General features: G+C 41.4%; 1 protein-coding gene across 2 annotated transcripts in view; it reads left to right on the plus strand.

Moving 5' to 3' along the window:
• The window catches only part of slit3 (slit homolog 3 (Drosophila)), a 256,297-nt gene that overhangs the window by 213,394 nt on the left and 19,126 nt on the right, over positions 1 to 23,777 (plus strand). Inside the window, exons 20-33 of one of the 2 annotated variants that reach the window (XM_069720029.1) lie at positions 2,282 to 2,414; positions 4,917 to 4,985; positions 5,127 to 5,198; positions 6,869 to 6,940; positions 9,858 to 9,929; positions 10,029 to 10,111; positions 10,238 to 10,318; positions 11,303 to 11,427; positions 14,206 to 14,303; positions 18,898 to 19,037; positions 21,475 to 21,498; positions 21,743 to 21,836; positions 22,782 to 22,919; positions 23,530 to 23,770. In XM_069720029.1, coding sequence (XP_069576130.1) covers positions 2,282 to 2,414; positions 4,917 to 4,985; positions 5,127 to 5,198; positions 6,869 to 6,940; positions 9,858 to 9,929; positions 10,029 to 10,111; positions 10,238 to 10,318; positions 11,303 to 11,427; positions 14,206 to 14,303; positions 18,898 to 19,037; positions 21,475 to 21,498; positions 21,743 to 21,836; positions 22,782 to 22,919; positions 23,530 to 23,770 — 1,442 coding nt within the window. The remainder of the gene's footprint in view (positions 1 to 2,281; positions 2,415 to 4,916; positions 4,986 to 5,126; positions 5,199 to 6,868; positions 6,941 to 9,857; positions 9,930 to 10,028; positions 10,112 to 10,237; positions 10,319 to 11,302; positions 11,428 to 14,205; positions 14,304 to 18,897; positions 19,038 to 21,474; positions 21,499 to 21,742; positions 21,837 to 22,781; positions 22,920 to 23,529; positions 23,771 to 23,777) is intronic. The other variant, XM_069720030.1, reaches the window with a different exon arrangement.

Below are 23,777 nucleotides of genomic sequence, written 5' to 3' on the forward strand. Positions count from 1 at the left end.
CCATCCCTTTTTTTTTTTTTTTTTTTTTAATCCATTACACTTTTCTAATTTCCTGTAGCTCTGCTGCAACCACTTACTGAAAATGAGTTTGGAAAGTAGTTAGCTGGGTTGGCTTAAGTAAGGAAAGTCTAAGATGATATCCGATCTTGATATTAATTCTTGCATCATCTTGCACACACACATGTACACAGAAATCTACACACAAACTCACTCAGTTTCATATAACACTCAGGCTGTAATATCCTTGCAATTGTTACAAAAGTGTTAACGAAAAGAACTGAAGGTAAACTCACCTATAAATATAAACTACAGAAAATCCTTCATGCAAAATGTACATTAATTATTAGTTTTTAACTTTGAGGATCTGTAGTTTGACTGCATTAATTATTTGTATTGCAAAGTGAGACTCAGATGGTGGAAATCAAAGATTTAGATCATCACCAACTTCATATCGATCGTTCTTTGGCTCAAGGCCCATCAGTTCACGAAGGTTTGACTGCTGACAGTCGGACAAACAAACTATCAAACATAACCTCTGGGTTATGCTCAAATGTCCAGACTCTGAAGGGTGTAAATCTCAAACTGGCTCTCAAAGGAACCAAAAGAAAGGGACACACACACACACACACACACACACACACACACACACACACACACACACACACACACACACACACACACACACACACACACACACAACCAAGGTCCCATGTCCAGTCTATTTTTAGTTGAGTAAAATGGCTGTTAAGGTGTCCAGAGGCAGCCGGGGGAAAGGTAAAGTTAATTGAATTTGTGAGAAGATATTTAGCACACATTTAGATGTTAATTCAATCAGCCAACTGTAGAGTGAGTCAGCCCATGGCTGCACCTCCCCGTGGACTCACACACATCAGATTAGACACACACACATACACACATGCATGCACTGCTCCACTCACGGGCACACAAGCACCGATTTGCCATTAGTGCAATTAGAAAACTACAACTTGACTGAGAATATGGCCATAGGACATGAGGAGCCATTTAAAAAACGAAAGGTGCACCAAAGTTAGCATGTTCAAACATTTAGATACGTGTAAGTATTAAATCAGCACAAATTGAAAAGCAGACCCAAACACATGACAAAGTGCTCAAATATAGGAGTATAAATTAAGCCTTTCCTTTTCCTATTCCTTTTTCTCACATACACACAAACTCAAATTGCAGTTGTGTTATGATTGGCTCTGTGTCGGGTCTTCATTATCCTTCATTATGGTTTTAACTCGGCTTGTTTTACATTTGGGACCACAGTTCAAATGTTTACACGCACTGCATCACTAGATTAAAGCATTGCATTTGAGTTTGCGTGTCAATCAAGGAAATGGAAGATGTTTTAAGCCAAGAACAACATTCGACTTCAGTCCCTGATCCTTCTTATCTCTGAGTGTTACGATGATTACAATCACTCAGATGTTTCCTTGTCCCTGCCGTGTGCGTGGAGCGTAGCGGCACATCCACAACTTAAGTACAACATTACGGCAGTTTAATCAAACATTTTTTACAAGTACTGTTTTGACAGTAGACAAAAAAGTCTCCATTAAAACCATTTGTTCACGTTGTAATTATTCTGCTCCTTAAAGGGACATAACAAAAAAACAAGTGAAAGAATTTTCCTGGGAAAGATTTACATTTTCAGATAAAGTATGATATTATGCAATATAAACAGAATTACTCAATGTGAAAACGTCTGAATTGAAGGTCATTCACATCTTTAATATGACCAAACCACGCAGGTAGTAGCTACAACTGAGTACAGATGTTGTGTCAGCATTCATTTGGTTGCTGTAATTACTCGGCTTTTTAAAGTTGTCACAGGCCATCCCATCAACATCTGCTCAGTGTTTTTCCAGAATCATCTGAGGACATTTAAAATCACTGCAACCTACCTGCAGGTCCTGAGCCAGATGCTGAAAGACATCAGTGCAGCTGATTTTAGCAGCCTCTGGCCATTTTATATGGATTATAAACTACTCTTAAAAAGTGCTGAGTGCAGAGTTGAATGAAACTGACCAAGTGCCACACTTCGGGCTTTATCTCTAGCCTCCCTTTTTCCCTCTTTATTTCCTCTTTTCTCTCGATCCTTTGCTCCAACTTTTTTCAATCCATCTTCCTTCCCTCCATCTATATTTTGTCTTCTCTTGGTCTTTTTCGCTGTCCTTGTCTTTATCCCACTCTTCCGTCTCCTCCTTTTTCTTTGTCTCTCTCTAATATCCCACTCTCTCTCATCCCCCTCTCTCTCCAGGTGCTGAGGATAATGGTTGTCTTCCTGCGTCTGGTTGTCCCGACGTCTGCACGTGCTCAGACGGCGTGGTGCGATGCAGCAACAGAGGGCTGCACTCTCTGCCCAAGGGCATTCCCAAGGACGCCACCGAGCTGTGAGTCAAGCTTTCACGCACCGTAACACACACACACACACACACACACACACACACACACACACACACACACACACACACACACACACACACACACACACACACACACACACACACACACACACAAGGATGTGCGTATGCAAAAGTACAGACACAAAATTCGATGAGCATACCAGCAGAAGTGTACATGCACACAAACAAAAATGGGCATTTCTGTCACTGCATACTCTCCAAAAACATGCAAAGTCACAACCACTCACACGCACACACACACACACACACACACACACACACACACACACACACACACACACACACACACACACACACACACACACACACACACACACACACACACACACACACACCGTCACACTTTGCTGCAGTGCAATATTGATGCAGCAGTTTGCCCTCTGCTGCCTCAGGAACTAGCAAATCATTTGGTGAATACACGCACCTACACCTACACCTACACCCACAAACACATACACACACACACACACACACACACACACACACACACACACACACACACACACACACACACACACACACACACACACACACACACACACACACACGTGTCCTTTCTGTGACTCGGTAGCTTTGTGGTCAAGTGAGTGCTGCAGGTACTTGTGTGTTTACTGTCTGTGTTTCTTTGGATGATGATGTCATACATCTATAAATGACCCAAATATGTAAAACTATCTACGCCACTCAGTAATATATTATACAGCCAGAACAGTTATGAGGGAATACCATAGCAGGTTATTTTCCCCCCCAATTTTTTTTAAATTTCCTTTGAAAATATTTGTTATGTTATATTGATAAAGATATCCAGAGAGAAGTAAAAGCTTCTTTTTGTTTACATTTAAATGCTTTACCAGAACAATGAAGGTTTTTCAAGCTTTGGCCCATAATAATCAGATGTAAATTTTAGATTGCCAAAGAACTAAAAATTAACAAAATATTTGTATATCTAAAATTGTTTATTCATAACATTTTTGCTTTATAATTTCCCTGCATATTACCGCTGCTAAATGCTGTTCATTGCTTTGTATTTGTCATTGATTTTAAGCCTTTGAGGAATCCTTGTAATAAAGAAAGAGACCAATAAAGGAAACGTCTGTAATGATAGTAATTGTTAGAATTGATGTGGGATAAAACAAGGGTAAAACAATGTTAATTAAGATTAAGAAATTTAGAATAAAGTAGGAACCAAATCTGTCGTGGTAAAGGTGAATTATTCCACACACGCACATACAACCACACGCACACACGCACACACGCACACACGCACGCACACACACACACACACACACACACACACACACACACACACACACACACACACACACACACACACACACACACACACACACACACACACACACACACACACAGAAACCCCTCTAGCTGTGAAATAGGCCTTGTCTTCAGGGTCAATAACAGTGATTAGGTATTGATCAGGCTGAAGGAGACACTCCATCATACTGTCCGCATGACCTACTTATGACCTGAGAGAGAGAGAGGGAAACAGAGACCAACGAATCATAAAATATGTGTGTACATGCATGCTTGAGTGTATGTGTTTGTTATGTTGCCTCAGAAACAAAGAAAGAAAGAGCAGCAGGTGGATATTGTATGTATGTTTAAGCATGTTCAACTTTAAAGTTTGTTTACAGAAATAATTCTTAATTTTGGAAAGAAAACACTGTTTTGCTGTGAGTTAGACGAGACGGTTGATACCACTCCAAACAAGTGGAAACAGCTCACTTGACTTTCAGAGCTTTTGGAATATGTGCACCGACTCTTATAAAGCTTGCTTTTTTTTTTTTTTTCATGTATTTCTGTAATTGTTTTTTTTTTTTAATCTGTACATGATCCAAAAAGGTCAAAATGACAATGGTAATGCTAATGCTAATCCCAGGGTTGGCACCACACGTCTAAATGTCCTCTAAAAAAAACACTTAATCTGCCCCCAGTGGTCAGACTATGGGTGATGCAAATCCATAACACTTTGGAATAAAGTACCAATGAATGCAGCCAATTACAAATTTAGACTAAGCTAACTGTCTCCCTGTTTGAGTAATATACTGAACAAACAGACATGAAAGTTTCATCTTCTCATCGAACTCTTGGAAAAAAGCAAAATGCCCAAATGTTCTTTTGCTTATTGCTCTGTTTAGTTTGCTGCTGCTCACATTCACATAACACACCCCTTAATGTAAAATATATATACACCAATGATGCGCCATTACTCTGGTAAATTAAATTGTCATGTATAGATTTGAGGCGCTACTGCTTAGAACTTTTATTGCCAACATATAGCCCAAACTCCTCTCATCTGCCCTTCATGTCCTCTGTCCTTCACACTCTTCTGTGACAGAAGGTTCAAAACCAAAACTTTTATGTGTTGTACTGACATTTATTCCCCCCAATAGGCCTATATTTGTGTAGATGTAATCCATATATATATCAACTATGTGTGTTTCCTTGCAGTTACCTGGAGGGTAATATGCTGACATCTGTGCCCAAGGAGCTGGTAGCCCTGAAGCAGCTGTCGCTGGTGTATGCACCACTCACATAACCTTGAACAGAATACACATTTGCCAAGTCCTTGTGCAGTTTAAAGAACCAATATGGGTGCACGCATGTTCTGTACGTGCATCTGTCTGTCAGTGCATTCACTGTATGTTTGTATCTACACAGGGACCTGAGCAACAACAGCATCAGCACATTGGCCCCGTACACCTTCAACAACATGACTCAACTGGCCACGCTGTGAGTTCCCGTGGCAACACATGCACCTCGTCATGCATAAACATATGTCCGCCCATGGCTTGATGTCGTACATGAGTTGTGTTGTTGTGTATAAGGTGACCAACCAAAAGATAAATCAGTGTCTTCTATTCTTAATTTTGATTAATCACCCTATCTTCTGTCCCTCTCTCTCTCTCTCTCTCTCTCTCTCTCTCTCTCTCTCTCTCTCTCTCTCTCTCTCTCTCTCTCTCTCTCTCTCTCTCTCTCTCTCTCTCTCTCTCTCTCTCTCTCTCTCTCTCTCTCTCTCTCTCTCTCTCTCCTCCATCTTTCTTCATATTTTCATGCATCTTCTTTTCTCTCCCATTTCTCATCTGGATCGTCATCCTCACTGTGTCTCTTTCTTACTTTCTTATTAAAGTCTCTCTTTCCAGCTTTTCCACTTCAGTCTTTCTCCCCACACTCTCCTCTTTTAATTCAGGCTCCTGTTGTATTTTCTTCTAATATATTTTTGCTCTCTCTTCCTAATCATGTCTTAATATACCAAATACTGTCCTTCCTCTTCTCTGCCACTTGCTTAAGGAATTTGTTGAATTATATTCTGCTGTAGCTCTTCTCCTACCTCAATTTTCCACTTTTTTCGCAGACATGATTATAAGTTTGACTCTCTCTCTTTTTACTTTTAGCTTATGTGGCGTATTACATGAATTTTACACCATCGTTATGGATTTTGTGTGTTCAGACAAAGTTGACTGAGCACATTTGCTCTTTTCCAGCAACGCCCTGTTTCATATTTCATGTAGTTACACTGATTTATGCCTGAGACCTGCCCTGTGCAACCACAGATTTCTACTGTCAGCCCCCAGACAGCATCCCTGGAACACTTTTTGTGTTAAATGCCTTACTTTAGCACACCTTGCCAAGAGTTAGAAGTAGAGGTAGAGATGTGTTTCCACATCAGATTTTCCAGTATTCACTTCTCATTTATTGGGTGTTTGGAACCTTTCTCAAACCTTTATGCCACTTCTGAACCTGAAGAGATGAGATTGATTTTTAGGCCTCTTGACACTCTGTAATTGGGTCCTTTGAGCATCATGCTAAGAACCAGTGGTCTTGGCTGCTATTTTGGCCACTATTTTCTTAATAATCTTACATTAAGATCTCTATCAGGATCTATGATAAATTATGTTTAAATGATAATAATATCCTGAATAGATCGACTTAATGATTTGGCAAAGATTATAATTATTTCCTTCAACTTTTGTCTCTTTCTGTCATTCATTGCAAAACTTAATTTTTGGTTCGTTTGCAGTTTTAATATAAAAAATGTTTCTGGTGTGGGAGTCAGCTTTGCCCTTGGCAGTTTTTTTTTCTTCACCGTTATCTATTTTTTAGACTTCTTTTTAAATGTGTCCCTCGTTAATTTCCCCTCGTCTAACCTACGGTGGCCGCAGGTTCTCTACTTGTTTTAGTAAAACTAAATCTGCTCTGTCACCCTTCGTGTCCTCCCTCTTCTTTCTGTCATTATCCACTCCGTCCTTCATATATTCATTTTTATGCAACCAGCGATGTGCTCTGAAAGTCAAGAGATAAAAATCTGAAATTAGGATATCCAAGAAACATCGTTGTGAAAAACAGCATCCTGATGTAGAGATCAAGTCTTGTGACCTTTATATGTGTCCTTTGTCTTCCAGCATCCTGAGTTATAACCAGATTCGCTGCATCCCCGTCCGTGCCTTTGACGGGCTCAAGTCACTTCGCCTGCTGTGAGTAGCAAACTCCATCCTCAAGAGCTGCAGTGGATTCAATATTCAACACTCCCCTTTGCTTGTTTTATGGCTGAGCAAAATCAAAGTTTAATTACTCCCCCTGATTTCAGGCTGAGTGTCATGTCAGGACTTAGTCTGAAAATGAGTCACAGTCAGTCAGCCATTTGTTGTTTCAGGATACTGGAATATCTCTCATGTCTTTAATGCCCCCTCTCCATCTGCATCCTCTGGCCTATCCCTCTCTCTCTCTCTCTCTCGCCTCGTGTCTCTCCCTCTCTCTCTCTCCCCCATCCATCCTCTCCTTCTTTTCTCTCTCTCTCCGCCCAATGTTGTGTTTGATGAATCGACCTTCAGCCTCCGTTTCTCTCAGTCATCCATTTGGTTGTCCACCCTCTGTCTCCTAAACCCACACACACGCTGTCTGACCATCCTCTCACACACATACAAGCAGCTGCACACACATTAACACGAACATATAATTGGATATGCGGTAGAGACAAAAATGTGAACACAGAAGTACAGATTGGCACTCTCGTCTCTTAGTAACAGCAGAATGTATTGATTATTACATGAGCTATATGTAGCATTTTACATTTTAAGTCATTATTATCGATGTATCTGTGAATCTGGGATTAAAGAGCAATTTAAATTTATACCACGTGTTTCCTAATATCCCCCCTGAGATTTGCTCATCTATCCCAATATAATGGAGGTGAATAAGATTATTCCAATGATGAACAGAAAATTATATTTCAGAAATTAAAAACTACAGCGTTTTTTTTCAGCAGTCTTTACAGCACAGCCTGATAAACCACAACTGAAATATTTTCTGTTTAATAAATTGGTTGCTAATAAAAAGGCAAACAACTTGAAGCTTTTATAATTGCTAGAGCTGACGGCTCTCAAAAGCAAGACTGCACTGCCCATTAACACAAAAACAAGGCTGCTACTTTCCTTTTTTGCTTCACTGACCACTACTTTGAAAAGGGTACGATAAATTGGACTTTCTGCCATGTCTAAATGTTTCTGGGTCATAAATCAGAAAATGTTAAAACCTGCAGTGCAAGGATTTTGTCTCCCCCTTCTGCCAGTGAGAGAAATTACAAAACTCTGTCTGCGTGTTGCGTTAGTCGCTGTCATAGCCTACTCCATAACCTCTGTTGCACCTGTAAAACAATGAATTAATTCTTTTGATTGTTGGTTCAAAGTTTAAAAGGTAAAGATCTATTTGCAGAATTTTACACAAACTTTCAACATAAACCCTAAATAATGATCAGAGATCTGATTCTTTTACAGTGTAATACTCTATATAGATATATCTTCTAAACGTTGGCCACCGTTGTTTGCTCAGAAAGGAGAGGTCAGTGTTTCCCTCTCTGAGGAGTCGGCTTTGTTTTCTGCCTTTTTCACCTTGCAGAAGTTTAGTGATCACTTTTTTATTCTTCCCTCCTTTCTTCCTTTCATTTTAGTTGATGTTGCCGTAGGGATTGATCCCTCTCTGCCCCCGCATAGCAACTGGTTGCCAGGCAGCCATCACTGTCACTTCCTCATTACCCACAACCCCCTCAGGGCCAGTCCTGCGTGGGGGCTGTTAGACCACCATACATAGATGCACTCAAACACACACACACACACACACACACACACACACACACACACACACACACACACACACACACACACACACACACACACACACACACACACACACACACACATACACATACACAGATGCACACAAACACTTAAAGGCATTAAGTAAAGGGCGCAAACACAAATTTGTGAGAACAGAAAACACACACACACTGATTTATACACACACAGTTTTTCCAGTAGCGGTGGTTTGATAGCCGTCCCCTGCCACCGCCCCTCGCTCTAATGGAATGTGAACTTTTATCCAGCAGGCAATACACTCAAATGGATCGACACAAAGGACACACACACTCTGCCGTCTCCGAGCTCCTTCGAGACAAAAGTTTCAGACACACAGACATACATCCACACGCACAAACATGTGCATGAAAACCCAAAGGCTCAAAACAAGTGCACATGCCCATAACAATGCACATGACAGCCTACAGTTTGTTTCTGTGACATAAAGCTGTTTCATATAAACACACACACACACACACACACACACACACACACACACACACACACACACACACACACACACACACACACACACACACACACACACACTCTGCAGTCTCCTAGATGACCATATGAGACAGTTTATATTCCACTCAGAGACCAGAACCAGCTTTATTGCCCAACAATGAAAATAAGCTTTCTGTTTATGTTGTGTTATTCTTTCATAAATATTTAATTTATTTTCCATTATAGAAGGGGATGATGGTGTGTCTGCAGCTGAGAAACCACAAATAAATTTAAATAATTTAGCATGCAGCTAGCCAGGGTTAGACTTGCGGATTACGTTGCTCCAGATCGAGTATTAGACAGCTGGACAGTCTCTTTTGTTTAGATCTGACGTGATGGATATGATGCAGTTGGTCTCCTTTGATATTCATTGTGAAACTAGTGACCCATCGGCTAAGCCTGAAATGCAGCTTCAAGATTTTGATCAAAATGTACACCAGTCAGTTTATACTCGCAGCTGTGGCAATACAAGTGCAGGAGTAGTAAAAGTAATCGTGGCAGCATTATTCATAATATGAGTGCATACATGAAGAGGTAGCAGTATTAGGTTGTAGCATCCTGTACTGAAGTCAAAAGTTGTTTCACATTTCCCCTTTTTGCTGCAAAAAGTGGAAAGAAACACAGAGTCCCTAATCAAATGAATAGATTACACACTAACATGCACAGGGGGTCAAAAACGGACTTTTTAAAATTTGTAACAAGGTCACTGTTTTGTGATTAATATTCGTGCACACTCTCTGTTTCTCTTCTCCAGGACTCTCCATGGTAACGACCTTTCAACTATCCCAGAAGGAGCGTTCAACCACCTCACGTCTCTTTCCCACCTGTACGTACAGCCTCATGTCTCTTGTTTGTCGGTGCACTTCTGATTGTGTGTATCTTAAGGAGTCAAAATGTATTGTCGTATGCTATTACTTGTGTGTAGGGCTCTCGGCGCCAACCCCTTGTACTGTAACTGTGACCTGCGCTGGTTGTCCCAGTGGGTCAAGGCCGGCTTTAAAGAACCTGGTAAGAAATCACAGTCAAGGACTATTAAAGGAACCAAAATTTAGTGTCTGCGTTCAAAAGCGTCTGATATTCAGTGTGAGGGAAATGGCTGAGTATATGCTGTGTATTGATAAACTGTGGTTTTAGGTATTGCTCGTTGTACTGGACCTCCTGACATGGCTGACAGACTGCTACTCACCACTCCGCTCAACAGATTTCAGTGTAAAGGTAAGTACTCGCCTCTTCTTTCAGTTTTGTTGTCGTGCCATCATCTCCTACAGTCTGTACTAGTGTTTGTCCTTACATGTCAATCTTCACCAGTTTTAATCACAGAACTCAGACCATATTCAGGTGCAAGTATTCCATGTAACTTTTTAGGCTGTCTGCAAATCAGAAAGCTCCCCATTTGTGCAATTTATTTCTTACTCAAGGTTTGGTTTCAGGCAAAAAAATATTATTCCTCTTAGTTTTATTTCACCAATGGTCAGTATGGATTCATCTGGCCAGTGCAGACACCAGATTTAAAAGCTTTGTATCCTGTTAAATACAGAGAGATTTATAAGGCAGTGCTCGGCTTCAGCAGCATTGTCTGAACTTGTTTAGCAGGAGCTTGAATGAGGCTTGAATTGAGGCTAATAATCACGGTAATACTGTTGGTTCAAAGTTAAGAAGGTAAAGATCTATTCACCGAACAGAGTACAGGAGCCACAGACCTCTAACATTTGTTCCTCCATGGTCCACTGCTATCAAGGTAAAATAATTGAGATGGGGACTTTTAACGCACACACAAAAAAAGTCTTCTTAAAAAGCATTTTTCAGCACAAAGACTAAAACGACACACTGATTGTTTGTGCTGTGCATGTGGGTTTGAAAAATGGAAAAATCACGTTTTTCCACACGAAACCTGATAAAGTGGGCTGTAACTACCAGCTATGGCAGCAAACTCTTATTGAGGTATAGAGGTGCCTCACGTCATCACACTGAATCAGATCTCCTCTTCCTCTTCTTCTTGCCTCTGTATGACCTGGCCTCTGAAACAAATCACATTTATTGCTCTCCTAAGCACTTACTTTTCTGATCCTGTGAGGCTTTTTCCCAGCACACATCCATTAAATGAAGTCGGTGGGTGCGCCTTTAAACACAGTAGACCTAAACATGTAGGTCTTTGCCTCTGACACTTTCCTTTGCTCCCTCTCTGTCTTCTTATTATAGGTCCAGTTGATATCAGCCTGATGTCAAAGTGCGCCCCCTGCCTGTCAGCACCCTGCCAAAACAACGGGACCTGTGTCTCTGATGCCGCTGGATCCTACCACTGCACCTGTCCATATGGATTCAAGGTGAGATATTAGACAGCAGCACAGCGAGAGACTTCTAAGTAGAAGAAAGTTGCTGGAGGTGACAAGCTGATCTGCGCAAACTTTTTGTTCTTAGAAGTTTGAAAAATTATTTTATGCTTAATTTCTTTTTAGTCAGTGAGTACTGCAATGTGTAAGTTTGACCAAACTCTCACGTATTCTCTGTTACGGTCCCATGGACATTTACATTAGTTCTTTTATTGATTTATTGCTATCGTATATCTTTGTCATTAAGTTGATCAGCTCTTACCATCTTTTTGCTGTTTGTTTGAAGCATTTAAAACGTCATTCATCAAAAGTGAAAATGGATTCCTGCAGCTGTGGAAGCTGTAGAAATCAGTCAGAGAGTACCATGTGCTGCTGATTTCCAGTACCATCTGCCTTCACTGTCAATCAACGGGCCAATTTTTCGTGGTTACTATGTTTTTCAGAGCTTCTGAATTAAAGTTACATTTGCCGGAATTGGTTGCTTCTGTGAAATGTATTTTGGGTGGAAAGCCATGCTGCATACACCCGCTGTATGAGCAGCATTATCAGGCTTAGCTTCGGCCCAGTATGTATAATGTATCTACCTGTCTATCAATCGAGGAATGATGTCTGAGCTGGCTGCTACAGATTGATCAAAAGATAAAGGGTGTTATACTCCTCAAAGGGCGATTTCCATTGTGTGCAGAACATGTGTGAGTGTGTGCTTGTGCAGGACTGTGGAAACTAAAGTGAGGATGCTTTTAAAAGCAATACCATCATAGGTTCTCTATGACTCTGGCTGTATCTTTGGGGTCGTTGTTATGCTGCAGCATGAATCAAGGACCCATCACACACCTCCCTCGTTGTATTACGTGGTCCATTAGAATCTAAAAATCTTAAATGCCTGAAACTTTTGAACAGTACTGTATGTGTACTCATCAGATTACCTGGTGCTTGAATGTGTACATAGATCACTGGGTTCAAGCCTCTGAAGGAGATTTTGTGTACCTGTGTTTGTTTGTGTGTACGTGCTTGAGTGTGTCTGCAAGCACTTTAAATATATTCTTGGGGTCTCATGAGAACACACACCTCATAACCTTTGGGCTTTTACAGGAGGACAAAGCCTTAGTCTTGCTTTTAATTAAAACATCACTTGCCAAGGTCACAGACTGGGAAACAGGGACTGTTGCTATGTGTGTGTGTGTGTGTGTGTGTGTGTGTGTGTGTGTGTGTGTGTGTGTGTGTGTGTGTGTGTGTGTGTGTGTGTGTGTGTGTGTGTGTGTGTGTGTGTGTGTGTGTGTGTGTGTGTGTGTGTGTGTGTGTGTGTGTGCGTGTGCATGCACATGTCTGCATGTATGTTTTTCTCTCTGTTGGTATCCACTGGGACAACGTTAATTAAAATGTGTTAGAGAAATCAAAGAAGGAGCAGCAAAGAACAAAAGAGGTAGAGAGAATGAGAAAGAGAGGGGGAAGAAATTTAACTGCAGGAGACAGAGCGAGGGAGGCGAAGGTAAAAAGAAAAGAGCAAGACATGTACTCGGAAAGGCACCATGGGAGCAATGAAGGGAAAAAAAAAAAAAAAAAAAAGGAATAGTGAGAAAGAGGGAGAGGTGGAATGCAAGCGAGAGTGAACAAAATGTAAACAAAGTGTGACGGTTAAAAAAAGAAAAGAGGGAAATAATGAAGATGGATGGAGATCGAAAACAAGAATAAACGTCCTTTTTTCAGCTTTGATCAGAGGGCAGTGGGCGTGTTGGCAGCCGAGGGTTTGTTGGTTTGAAATTAAAACTGCAGCAACAGGGGTGGGGAGAGGGAGTGTGTGCATGCGTACATGTGTGTGTGTGTGTGTGTGTGTGTGTGTGTGTGTGTGTGTGTGTGTGTGTGTGTGTGTGTGTGTGTGTGTGTGTGTGTGTGTGTGTGTGTGTGTGTGTGTTTGTGTGTAGGACCTGATACATGATACAGTTCCTGGTGAAAGCTGTTTATTGATAAAAACAGGCGTGTGGTGGAAAGAGCAACAAAGCCTACATGTGTGTTTGTGTATTGTGCTTTTAGAAATGTACATTTGTGCTGCTGATAACTGTTTGGGCATATGCATGAGGTAGACAAACAAACAATAAGAGTTCATTTAAAACAGGAGTCTACTTTGCACAAAATGAGCTATTCATGTACCTCTTGAACATTGGACAACATTTATACACATAGCTGAACTCCACCAAACCAGCTGAATAAGCTTCTTTTTTTTTTTTTTTAGCTAGACCTCCGGTTGAAAAGTTAGTCGTTGGGTTAAGAACTAGCTGTATCCTCTATCTAAGATATTGCAGAATCTCATGTTCAAAGTAAACGATAAATGTCAGAACTTGATGAATTTGAGGGAAAGGCCGGCCTTGTTTTTAGAAAAACACATTCAGACATGTTCAGATTTTATGAAAAATATTCTTTACATAACAGTTGTGGTTTTAAAAAGCCTAATTAATCCACTATGAATAAATGGTTGCATGTTCTGTTTCAAATCTGTTTTGATATATACATGATTGCTGTGATTTAATATGTTTTAAGACCGAGAGGTTCATAAGATTTTCTCATTCGCCTGTTGAGTAAAGGGAACAGTGTCAAAAGATGTTAGTAATGAAGTTTTGAATGCAACCTTGGATGTCACTGTATTTGTTTGAATGTTGAAATTATTTCTGAAAGAAAAAATATCTAATATTCAGTTATGAATTTCTTTGCTTTGCCCTCTCCTCTCCTCTCCTCTCCTCTCCTCTCCTCTCCTCTCTCTCCTCTCCTCTCCTCCAGGGTCAAGACTGTGAAATACCCATCAATGCCTGTATTAGCTTTCCTTGTTCGAATGGAGGAACCTGTCACATCCAGCCTGGCCATGAAGACTACTTCAGGTACACTAAAATCTGTTAATAAATAAGCCAATTTTAGAGTTTTTTCTGAAAGTATGTCAGTAAGAAAGACTGCATTTTTGTCTGCCAATCCTCATTTAAATCCATTATAAGGACGAATATTTAGCCGACTTATTGTGTGTAGATGACTAAGAAGAAAAGAAAGAAGAAATGGTCCCTTCAAAGAAGTTCTTTGGGAATCCATTTAGGCTGCGGGTCAAATCTCATCGCCCTTTCTACCCTGCCGACTCTCTCTATTAGCGGAGACAATTTAAAAACCTCACCCTGTATTCTCATCCAAAGGGAAAATTAACTTTTGTCAGCCCCCAGAAATATAGACAACGTGATTAGAGTGGACAGTCTTGCTTCACTGGACAATGCATTATCCAAGATAACAACTTACTTTGACCTTTTGATGTGTTTCCCTGCCTGTGTGTATGTGTGTGTGTGTAAGGGTGGGCGGGTTAGACAGGAATAGAGGGGACATTTCAAAGGAGTGAAACTCCATTCGGGTTGCTCATTAAATCCTTTTGCTCTTTCACTCACCTCCTCAACTGCTCAAAGATATGCTTAAACTTATATTATAGTTCATATGTGTTTTCAGTGCTAGTTTTGCATAAAGCTCTCAACACACAGCACAAAATATTTGTAGAAGCAGGAAAGGCTTACCTGCCCTTGACCTAGATATTTACATTTTGTGACACATTTCTAAATGTGAGGCATGATGACATTCGAGGATTTAAGAATGATGTGCATGAGCGTCATTAACTGTACAGTTTTCCTTCCATGTGCAGTTTGTTGCAGTAACAGTTCAGAAGGGGAACTTTCATTGTGAATAATTCCGGTCTGTTTGAGTCAAGTGGCAAACTGCTGTGACATCATTCATTGGTTCGTGATCCGTCATTTTTAAGCCTGGAGTCTGGCATTTTCTACCAGGCCGTTGGGAAGAACCCGAGGGCACTACGCCCCGCCCACCTGTCCCGGAAAGCTGACTGTACCCCAGGCTCTTCAATCAAACCAGATACGCCCCCAAACATAGCTCTCTTTGAGGCCAAATATCTAATGAATTATGGAAGTATTTTCAGAAAGGCCATCAGTACACTGATCATAAGGACTGAATTTTCCAAGTGAGACCATAATGACTTGTGGAAAAAATGTCTTCATCTTGGAGATCACAAGATAATTTTAATTGGAGTTTATTGGAGCCAGCGCCTAGTGGCCCTCATTTGTATTGCACTTAAAGAAACATTGGTTTAATTTTTTAGATCTGGAGACTACGTCCATTTGTATATACTGTCTATCTATGGAATGAATACACGTGTAAATCTGTGTTGTGTTTTGGACATTGATAATACTTTTGATATTAGGGACTATAATATCCATTCACCATACTGTTCATCTCTTCATCTATATTCACTCAGGGAAAGCCTTCTTTCAAGGAACCTCCCTGTTTTATATTCATACAGTTTCACACATTCACACCTGGGAGCTGCCCAACACAATCACAGTGTTTGACTCTTGGCTGCAGTGCAGCTCCACTAGAGACGCTGGGGGTCAAGAGCCTCTCAGTGGCAGTTGTTGAGGGAGGGGAGATCAGAGCATCACTCATTCACTTTCCTGCCCATCTTTTCCCAGCTGATCCTCGATCTCACACTTGCTTCACACCGCGAGGTTACTCCGGTATTTTTGTGTGCAAAATAACATCTTGAAATCGAGTAAAATATTTTCTAGAGCCGTCTAAGAAAACCTTTAAATTTTCTTGGCCTTGTCTGTGTACCCCCACCCCTATTGTCTCATGAATAACCCTTTTTGGACTGAGAAACTAAAGCACGAGTGTCAAAGTTAAATTTGTGCAAAGAGACGAAGTATAACTGGTAGCAGACCGCAGACCAAAAGTAATCAAAGTGGTCAACAATGGGGAGAAATGGGATAAATTAAAAACAGACCATATGCTATGAGACTGTTTAATGTGGTGCAGTTTATAACCAAACAGCTATTTTAACCATTGAATTGAACCAAACCACGTCAAACATATAATATTATAAACTCTTTAAAAGACTTTGAAGAGCCAATGAGGCAGCCTTGGAAGTTGAATTGCATATATTTAGAAAAATAATTTAAATTCAGTCATCCTGTTTATTAACTGCAAACGCAAGTACATATGTCTTTGTGTGCATGGGCATCCCCTGTTGTGCCTGCTTGGGTAATCAGGGCCTCTCCAAAAAGTCCTCCTTTTGTCCGAGGCTCGTGATGAACAGCGACTGTAATTGAAACAATTGTCATAAATATCTTTCTACCAGATTTGTCTACCCCTCGACCCCCCTAATAAGGCCTTTGCCCTTTGGAAAGCTTTGATATGCGTCTGGCCTTTAACAACCTGCGTGGTAATGCTATTCGGGGTCTCTTTACCCTTTACAGATCTTTTCTTAATGGTAATACCAACACAGGTAGATTCTCATGCCCTCTGAGAGCGGTACAGAGATAGAGGGAGACCAGGCCCCTTTGACATTTTAACATGTTATATAATCAGTTGGGGATATTCAATAAGTCCAATTAGCCTGGGTTCTTCACAGGAACCCATTTGTCAAACTATATAATTTAAATGTCAGGATTGTGATTTGATTGGTGGAACAGTGCTCTCTGACCCTGTCAGTGCTCCTCTCATTTGTATGTATGTCATTTGTTTCTCATGAACTCTTAATGTCCTTTTTCTTTTCTTCTTACTTTCCCAACCCTGCTCTCACTTTTTTTTTCTTTATCCACTTTATCCCTTCTTTTTCTCTCTTTGGCTGAACTTTAACAGCAAAGTCACCCCTGTAAATCCATCTGTCACTCAGTGAGTACGTGAGTGAATGACAAAGTTACACCATTTGGCAGAATACTGTGAATAATCTTAAGTAGCAGCAGATATCAGAAAAATTAGTTAGATTAAGCAGAATTATGAATTTTTAAACTCTGTTTTAATAAGTATGGAAATTAAATATCAGGTTGCACAAAACAACATCTCTGATATTAGTACTGAATCCAATTACAGGGTCACTCATCGAACAATACTTTTCAATATCAACACCCAAACCATGTTGCTTTTAACTGTTTGTAGCTCATAATGGTGGGTGTGGTTAAAAACATGTATTTTTTTTATTGGGATTATTATGTTGTTTTGTCTCTGTTAGATGAGTAATTAGTCCAGATTTTTCATGATATATTAGCCATAAAAACTTAATAGGCTCATTGTTTCTCAGGTGCTGAGTTTGTTTGGAGTCATTCTGCCACCTAGAGGTCACAAACTCTTTAATTAAACTTTTAGCAAAGCTTTTCCACACTGGCAGACTAACAGGGTGGGGGTAATAAATGACTATCATATATGGTGTGGGAGGAGAGAATGAGTGAGATAAGTGTTGGCGTGAGAAAAAGTCTGAGGCACCAGAGTTAGATTAGAAAAATCAGGGTGAGAAAAGAGGGACAAAACAAAACACTAGAATAAGTTGTACAGGTGCGAGAGAGTGGGGACGACAAAGGATCCTGTGTCACAAATAAGGGTGAATGTGTTTGTGTTGGTTGATAATTGTCACTCACTTTCCCCTTTGCTTAATGTGTGATCTCGCTACAGAATTATTTCCGTCCAACAGAAGTAACTCGACTCACTGATGTGTAGGAGTAGAAATAGAATAGAGTCGTGAGAGAGGGCAAGTTGTCGAATGCAGCTGTGGTCAGATTTATCAAACCTTGTGTGTATGTGTGTGTGCGTGTGTGTGTGGGGGGGTGATCTTCACCTAAAGGTAGTGTTTCTATTTTGCAATTCATTTCAAGGAGTTAACCTAACCGAGATACAAATGGTGGTAAAGGGGAAGAGATCAAAGGCTGGTGAGAAAAAGAGAAGGGTGAGATGAATATGAAGGGCGGGAGGGGGAAAAAGAAGAGAGGAGGAGGCTTTGATAATTCCCTTTGAGTCGTCCAGGTGGGCGGCGTCCAACCGTAGTGTCATCAAACTGAGTTTATCTCAGCATTTTCTTTTCTTTTTTTTTTAGCTCTAGGTGGGTGTTTTGTTTTAAAGTTTTTTTTTCTTCAGCCTTATTAGAGAGTGGAAGCTAGGCAAATTTTGTCTTCTGATATTTAATTATGAAACATCCCCCAACAGGAAAGGAAGCGCTGATATGAATCAAAGGACTTCATCTAAAAGGGAGGATTGATTCGCTCAAACTTTTTTTGTGCAGAAAAAGATTGTCAGGAGGGGTTGGCGGCTGCAGGAAGTGTTTAAACTTTGAGCAGCCATGTACAAATTTAATTTCTGCTATAAAACGAGTCATGACATGGTGTCTCTTGTTTGACCACTAAATATTGGTACGCTGTGACTCCAGTGGTGTGTAAGAACCAGCACAGGATGGAGAGGAAAAACCCACTAGAATACGGATTAAATAGTTTTTCTTTAAAGCTCCCTCTTCCAGGTGAATTTAAGGGGAAGTGAAGTTGAGTAGCTGATTGATCTGGCCGATTGATTTTATTTCAATGTTGTGCAGCGGGAGCGTGTGCTCAGATCTGGAGCAGTCACCATGTAATAATGCACATTTTGTGTGCCTGTGTGTTTGTGTGTGCATAGCTGTGTTTGTCCGCCGGGTTTCGAGGGTCAACGCTGTGAGATAAACCCAGATGACTGTGAAGACAACGACTGTGAGAACAACTCCACCTGCATCGATGGAGTCAACAACTACACCTGCGTCTGTCCACCCAACTACACAGGTAGAGGCATGCACACAAAGTTACACACACACCGTCTATTTCTACACTCAAACCCTCGGTCTTTGCCCCTGAGAGGCTGGAGGGGTCACCAAGTCCCTCCAGTACGACTAGACATGCACAAAATCATATTTTCCACTTTACTGGATGGTAAGTTAGTAATGGACAGCCTCTCCGCAGTGACCTGAAACTGTTCCTGGAGGAGGTTTAAAGAGCAATCACACAGGAGAAAGAGGGAGAGAGGGGGCGCATGACAGGGAAATGGCAAACAGGGACTGTGTTCTGGAGGGAAAGGGAAAAATAAACAGAGCAAGGGAAAGGGTGAAGAAAAGGCCGATAAAGGGCACAAGGAGTAAGAGAGAGGTGGAGAGCTGACTCGGTGGAGTCCAGCAAGTTGGAGCTAAACTGCTGACTGGGAAGTTAAGTTTTTCTGTCCTCTAAGATACACACTACACACACACGCATACATACATACATACATACATACACACACACGCATGCACATCAGGTCCCCTTTGACACTGGATCTCAGTCAATATGCACACACGCACTCACCAGCACACGCACCATGTCATTATCATTGTTGGCCCTGAGAATCCTCACACACTGCCAGCCAGCTTACCACATACAGCTGCTACACAAGCACACACACACACACACACACACACACACACACACACACACACACACACACACACACACACACACACACACACACACACACACACACACACACACACACACACACACACGCACACACTCGGGCACACAGCTGGTTCTTTTGGCTCTGAACCTCCACTCAGCTCAGTGAACCGCAGCGTAATCATCAGGTGTCATGTTAAGAGGACAGTCCTTCGCTAGCCAGTCTGCTTTCTCCCAACTTAGCAACCAGGACTGTCACGTCATATTTACAACAGAGGGAAAAATTAAAACGAGGAACCAACTCATGCGTGTTGTAATGTTTGAGAACCAAAGTGCCATCAAGCCACAGTTCAGATTGTTGTGCCGAATGTTTTTCCCTCAGACGCCTCAGAACATCACAGTACAATTCGTTGTTGGCAGTCTGACTCTGAGGTACGAATTTATGATGCACAATCCCGCGACTGTCAAAGAAACCCCACATGTTTGTGCTCCTGATCAGACGCACCTTCTTCTGTCTTGGACACTCAGGCTATAGCTTCCTCCTGCTCCATCCGCATTACTGTACTACTCGCTGTTTGCACACAACAGGAACATTCCTGGAACTTGATTACCCTTCATACATAGCTATAGTGTCAATATTTTGTGTCTTTATTTATTTACTAAAATTGACCTTCTGAGTAAAACCCCTCCACTACAGGATTGATATGTTCATAATATGTGCAAAATGTCGAATGTGTCCCGGCTTACACTTTAACATTATTTAATAACTTTACTTGAAAGAAAACAAAAATGACTGCAGCTTCTTTTGGCTTCTTCAACTTTTATAATTAACACTGGAAATATTTTCTTGGCAATCTGTTGTGTTGCTTTATGGCACAAGTCAGACAGGGGACACTGACCGTGCTTCACAAACTGACCGACAATAAAAAGTCTCTCGCAGTGGAGGTAAAATTAAAGTCCGCTGGGTAAATCACGTCTAACATGTTTATCTTCATCGCCAACACTATGTCGTTGGTATATGATAATTATTCTAAGGTATCGCAGGTAATTTCACAGTGATAAATTAACGTTGGCATATTTAACTAAGTGTCTGAAGCGTGTAATAGTCTGCTTAGGGAGCGCTAAGATTGGACAATTTGAATTTACGTTCACAGCACACTTTTATTTTTTTTATTTTTTGTGGTACATGGAGCTTAAAGACTTTCAGACATCAAGTCCAGCAGAAGCAGGAGTGTAATAAGAAGTATAGCTGAGGACAACATTTTTCTAAAAGTGACTTGAGAGGAGGGTGTTGGAGACAGACAGGCTGGGAGGGAGGCAGCAGGATTAGATTAAAGCAGGCAGAGAACGATGGAAATATGCTTGACCTTTCTCAGTCCCCTCTTCCTTCTTATGACTAGCTTCAGCTACTGCTTTTAAACACACTGTTAACCCTTCTCACCCTTTGAGCATGTAGTGTGTGTGTGTGTGTGTGTGTGTGTGTGTGTGTGTGTGTGTGTGTGTGTGTGTGTGTGTGTGTGTGTGTGTGTGTGTGTGTGTGTGTGTGTGTGTGTGTGTGTGTGTGTGTGTGTGTGCGCGTTCATCTTTAGACAGCCTCCACTGTTACACAGCCTATTAACCCCCTCCTCCATCAGCTCTGAGAAAAAGCTGATAAGGCTATTCCCTCTGTGTATTTGTGTGCATGAGGACTTCCACCACACATCTGAGGTCCTGAACAAGATATACACGTATATAAATGATCTTCTTTCAACCCTTGTTTACTTTTTCCTTTTCGTTTTTCTTCCACTGTCATTTGGAGCTGACAGAGAGTACATGCAAAAAGGTTAGCTCCTCTTCCATCTCTTTTCTTTTCCCTCGGCATGTTTTTCTATTACCATCACTCTCAACTGCATTCTTTTTTCCCCATGCATTTATTTTGAAAAAAATCATTCAAACCTCTCTGTTGTCATCATGCTGCAGCTGGAATAAAACAAAAGCCCAAACGCACGTGCACCTGCTGATTCAGCCCCACACGCAAACATTTGTAATCACTTTAATAAATAAATCATTTCTGTCTTTATCACCAGGTGACCTTTGCGAGGAGGTGGTTGACCCCTGTCTCAGTGGTTTCGACCCCTGTCAGCATGACTCAAAGTGCGTCCATTTTGGCCGCAGTTACAGGTGAGCAGCAGATTCACACCAGGTTGGCATCTAAAACGGGTTGGAGGTCATATCGCTGTGAAAGTGACAGGAGCTGTGAGGTCAAAAAGTTAAAAGCTGACTCTGTGACACAAGAGGAATCAGGGTGATCACTGCTAAACATTGCTGCCCTCAGGCAAATACAGAGATTCAGATGTCTGAACATGTCACTGAGGTAGATAAAGGTTTATATAAGGAGGTACATGCGCTTCTGTTAGAGATCGGTACTTTCAAGTGAAATTTATGGTCTTTTAAATTGTAGTCTTTGATGGGGATTGTAAAAATGGATAATGCATACATTTTGTCTTACGGTATTTGTGTTTTAACCTTTACATACGATCATAGTAAAGCTTTCCACGAAACAGTATATCAATTCTAAAATGGGCTATTAAATCAAAGGCATTTTCAGTCTTAAAAATTTTAGATCAGTCGCATCCCGTTTGTTTCTTGGGCCACACTGTACATTTTCACAGTGATCCATACACATGTATATTCAACCTGGCATCACACCGAAATGTGTAATACACCTGTCAGTCATCTAGAAAGTACCATTTCAGTGGCATGTTTTCTAGTAATTTTTTTGGTTCGTCTACTCAAGGGAAATCTTTAAGAACTCTTAAGTTACTGCCCATTCGGTTTGTTTAAGTTCCTCCATTGAAGAGGTTTTATGAATTTGAAAGTCCTAATAAGATATTTTCCATGTACACATTCATAATTGAGCTTGTCCTCAAGGAACTTGGTCAGTGAGTATAAAGTTTGGCGTCCCACTCAGAAACACTTTAGCAGGAAACACATGTTGTTACTGAGCACGCACAGAAAAGGACCAGACCTGTCACCTCTCTGTGCAGGGAAACATCTGCAGTCATGAGGCAAAGGCCTGCTGCCCACACACACCGTAATCCTCTCTATATTTCCATGACACTCTAGGTGCGAGTGTTTACCGGGCTACGTGGGCCAACAGTGTGAGCAGGACTATAATGACTGTCTGGAGAATAAGTGTCAACACGGAGCGGAGTGTGTGGACGCTGTTAACGGCTATACCTGCGTCTGCAAAGAGGGTTTCAGGTGAGAGTCATGGAAACAGATCAGACACAAACATAGTTATACACTGCATGGCCAGACTGGGAGGAGATGCAGATGGCACTTCATAATCAGACACTTGACTGTCTCGACCCACTGTGTGCACGTGTGTGTGTGTGTGTGTGTGTGTGTGTGTGTGTGTGTGTGTGTGTGTGTGTGTGTGTGTGTGTGTGTGTGTGTGTGTGTGTGTGTGTGTGTGTGTGTGTGTGTGTGTGTGTGTGTGTGTGTGTGCGCGCGTGCGTGTGCAGCAGATGCAGCTCCATGTGGTTAATTATAGCAGAGACTTTTGGCAAGAGAGAAACACATTCATCACAAGGGACAGAGAGAAAAGAGCGAGAAGAAGTCATAGGTATGCAGGAAAACAAGAAGAAGAGGGAGACAGAGACATGAAGAAAACTGCTGCGTAGATAAATTCAAAGAAAAGTTCGGAGTATTACCTTTCCATCTTCGCAGGTCAAATCTCCAAATGTAATGCAATGAGACAAATTACACAACAAGTACTAAACCTCTTTTATCAGAGGATGCAGATGCAGCAAATCACCCAATTAAAGCTCTATAAATAAGTTATCTTCTGTTGAATCTGCTCCTCCCTCAGCGGGCTCTTCTGCGAGAACCCTCCGCCAATGATCTTGCTGCAGACCAGCCCCTGCGACCAATCGGATTGCCAGAACGGCGCCCAGTGCCTGGTGGTTGCTGGGGAGCCCATCTGCCGCTGCATGCCAGGTTACTATGGCAACAAATGTGACAAAATGGCCACCGTGCACTTCCTGGGTCGCGATGGGTACGTGGAGCTGCCAGGCGCCAAGCTCCGCCCAACTGCTCATATTTCATTACAGGTAGGGT

Source organism: Brachyistius frenatus, unplaced genomic scaffold (genome assembly GCF_029030835.1).
Source record: "Brachyistius frenatus isolate BFR_SWC_R1_liver_20210118 unplaced genomic scaffold, ASM2903083v1 Contig_230, whole genome shotgun sequence".
NCBI lineage: Eukaryota > Metazoa > Chordata > Actinopteri > Embiotocidae > Brachyistius > Brachyistius frenatus.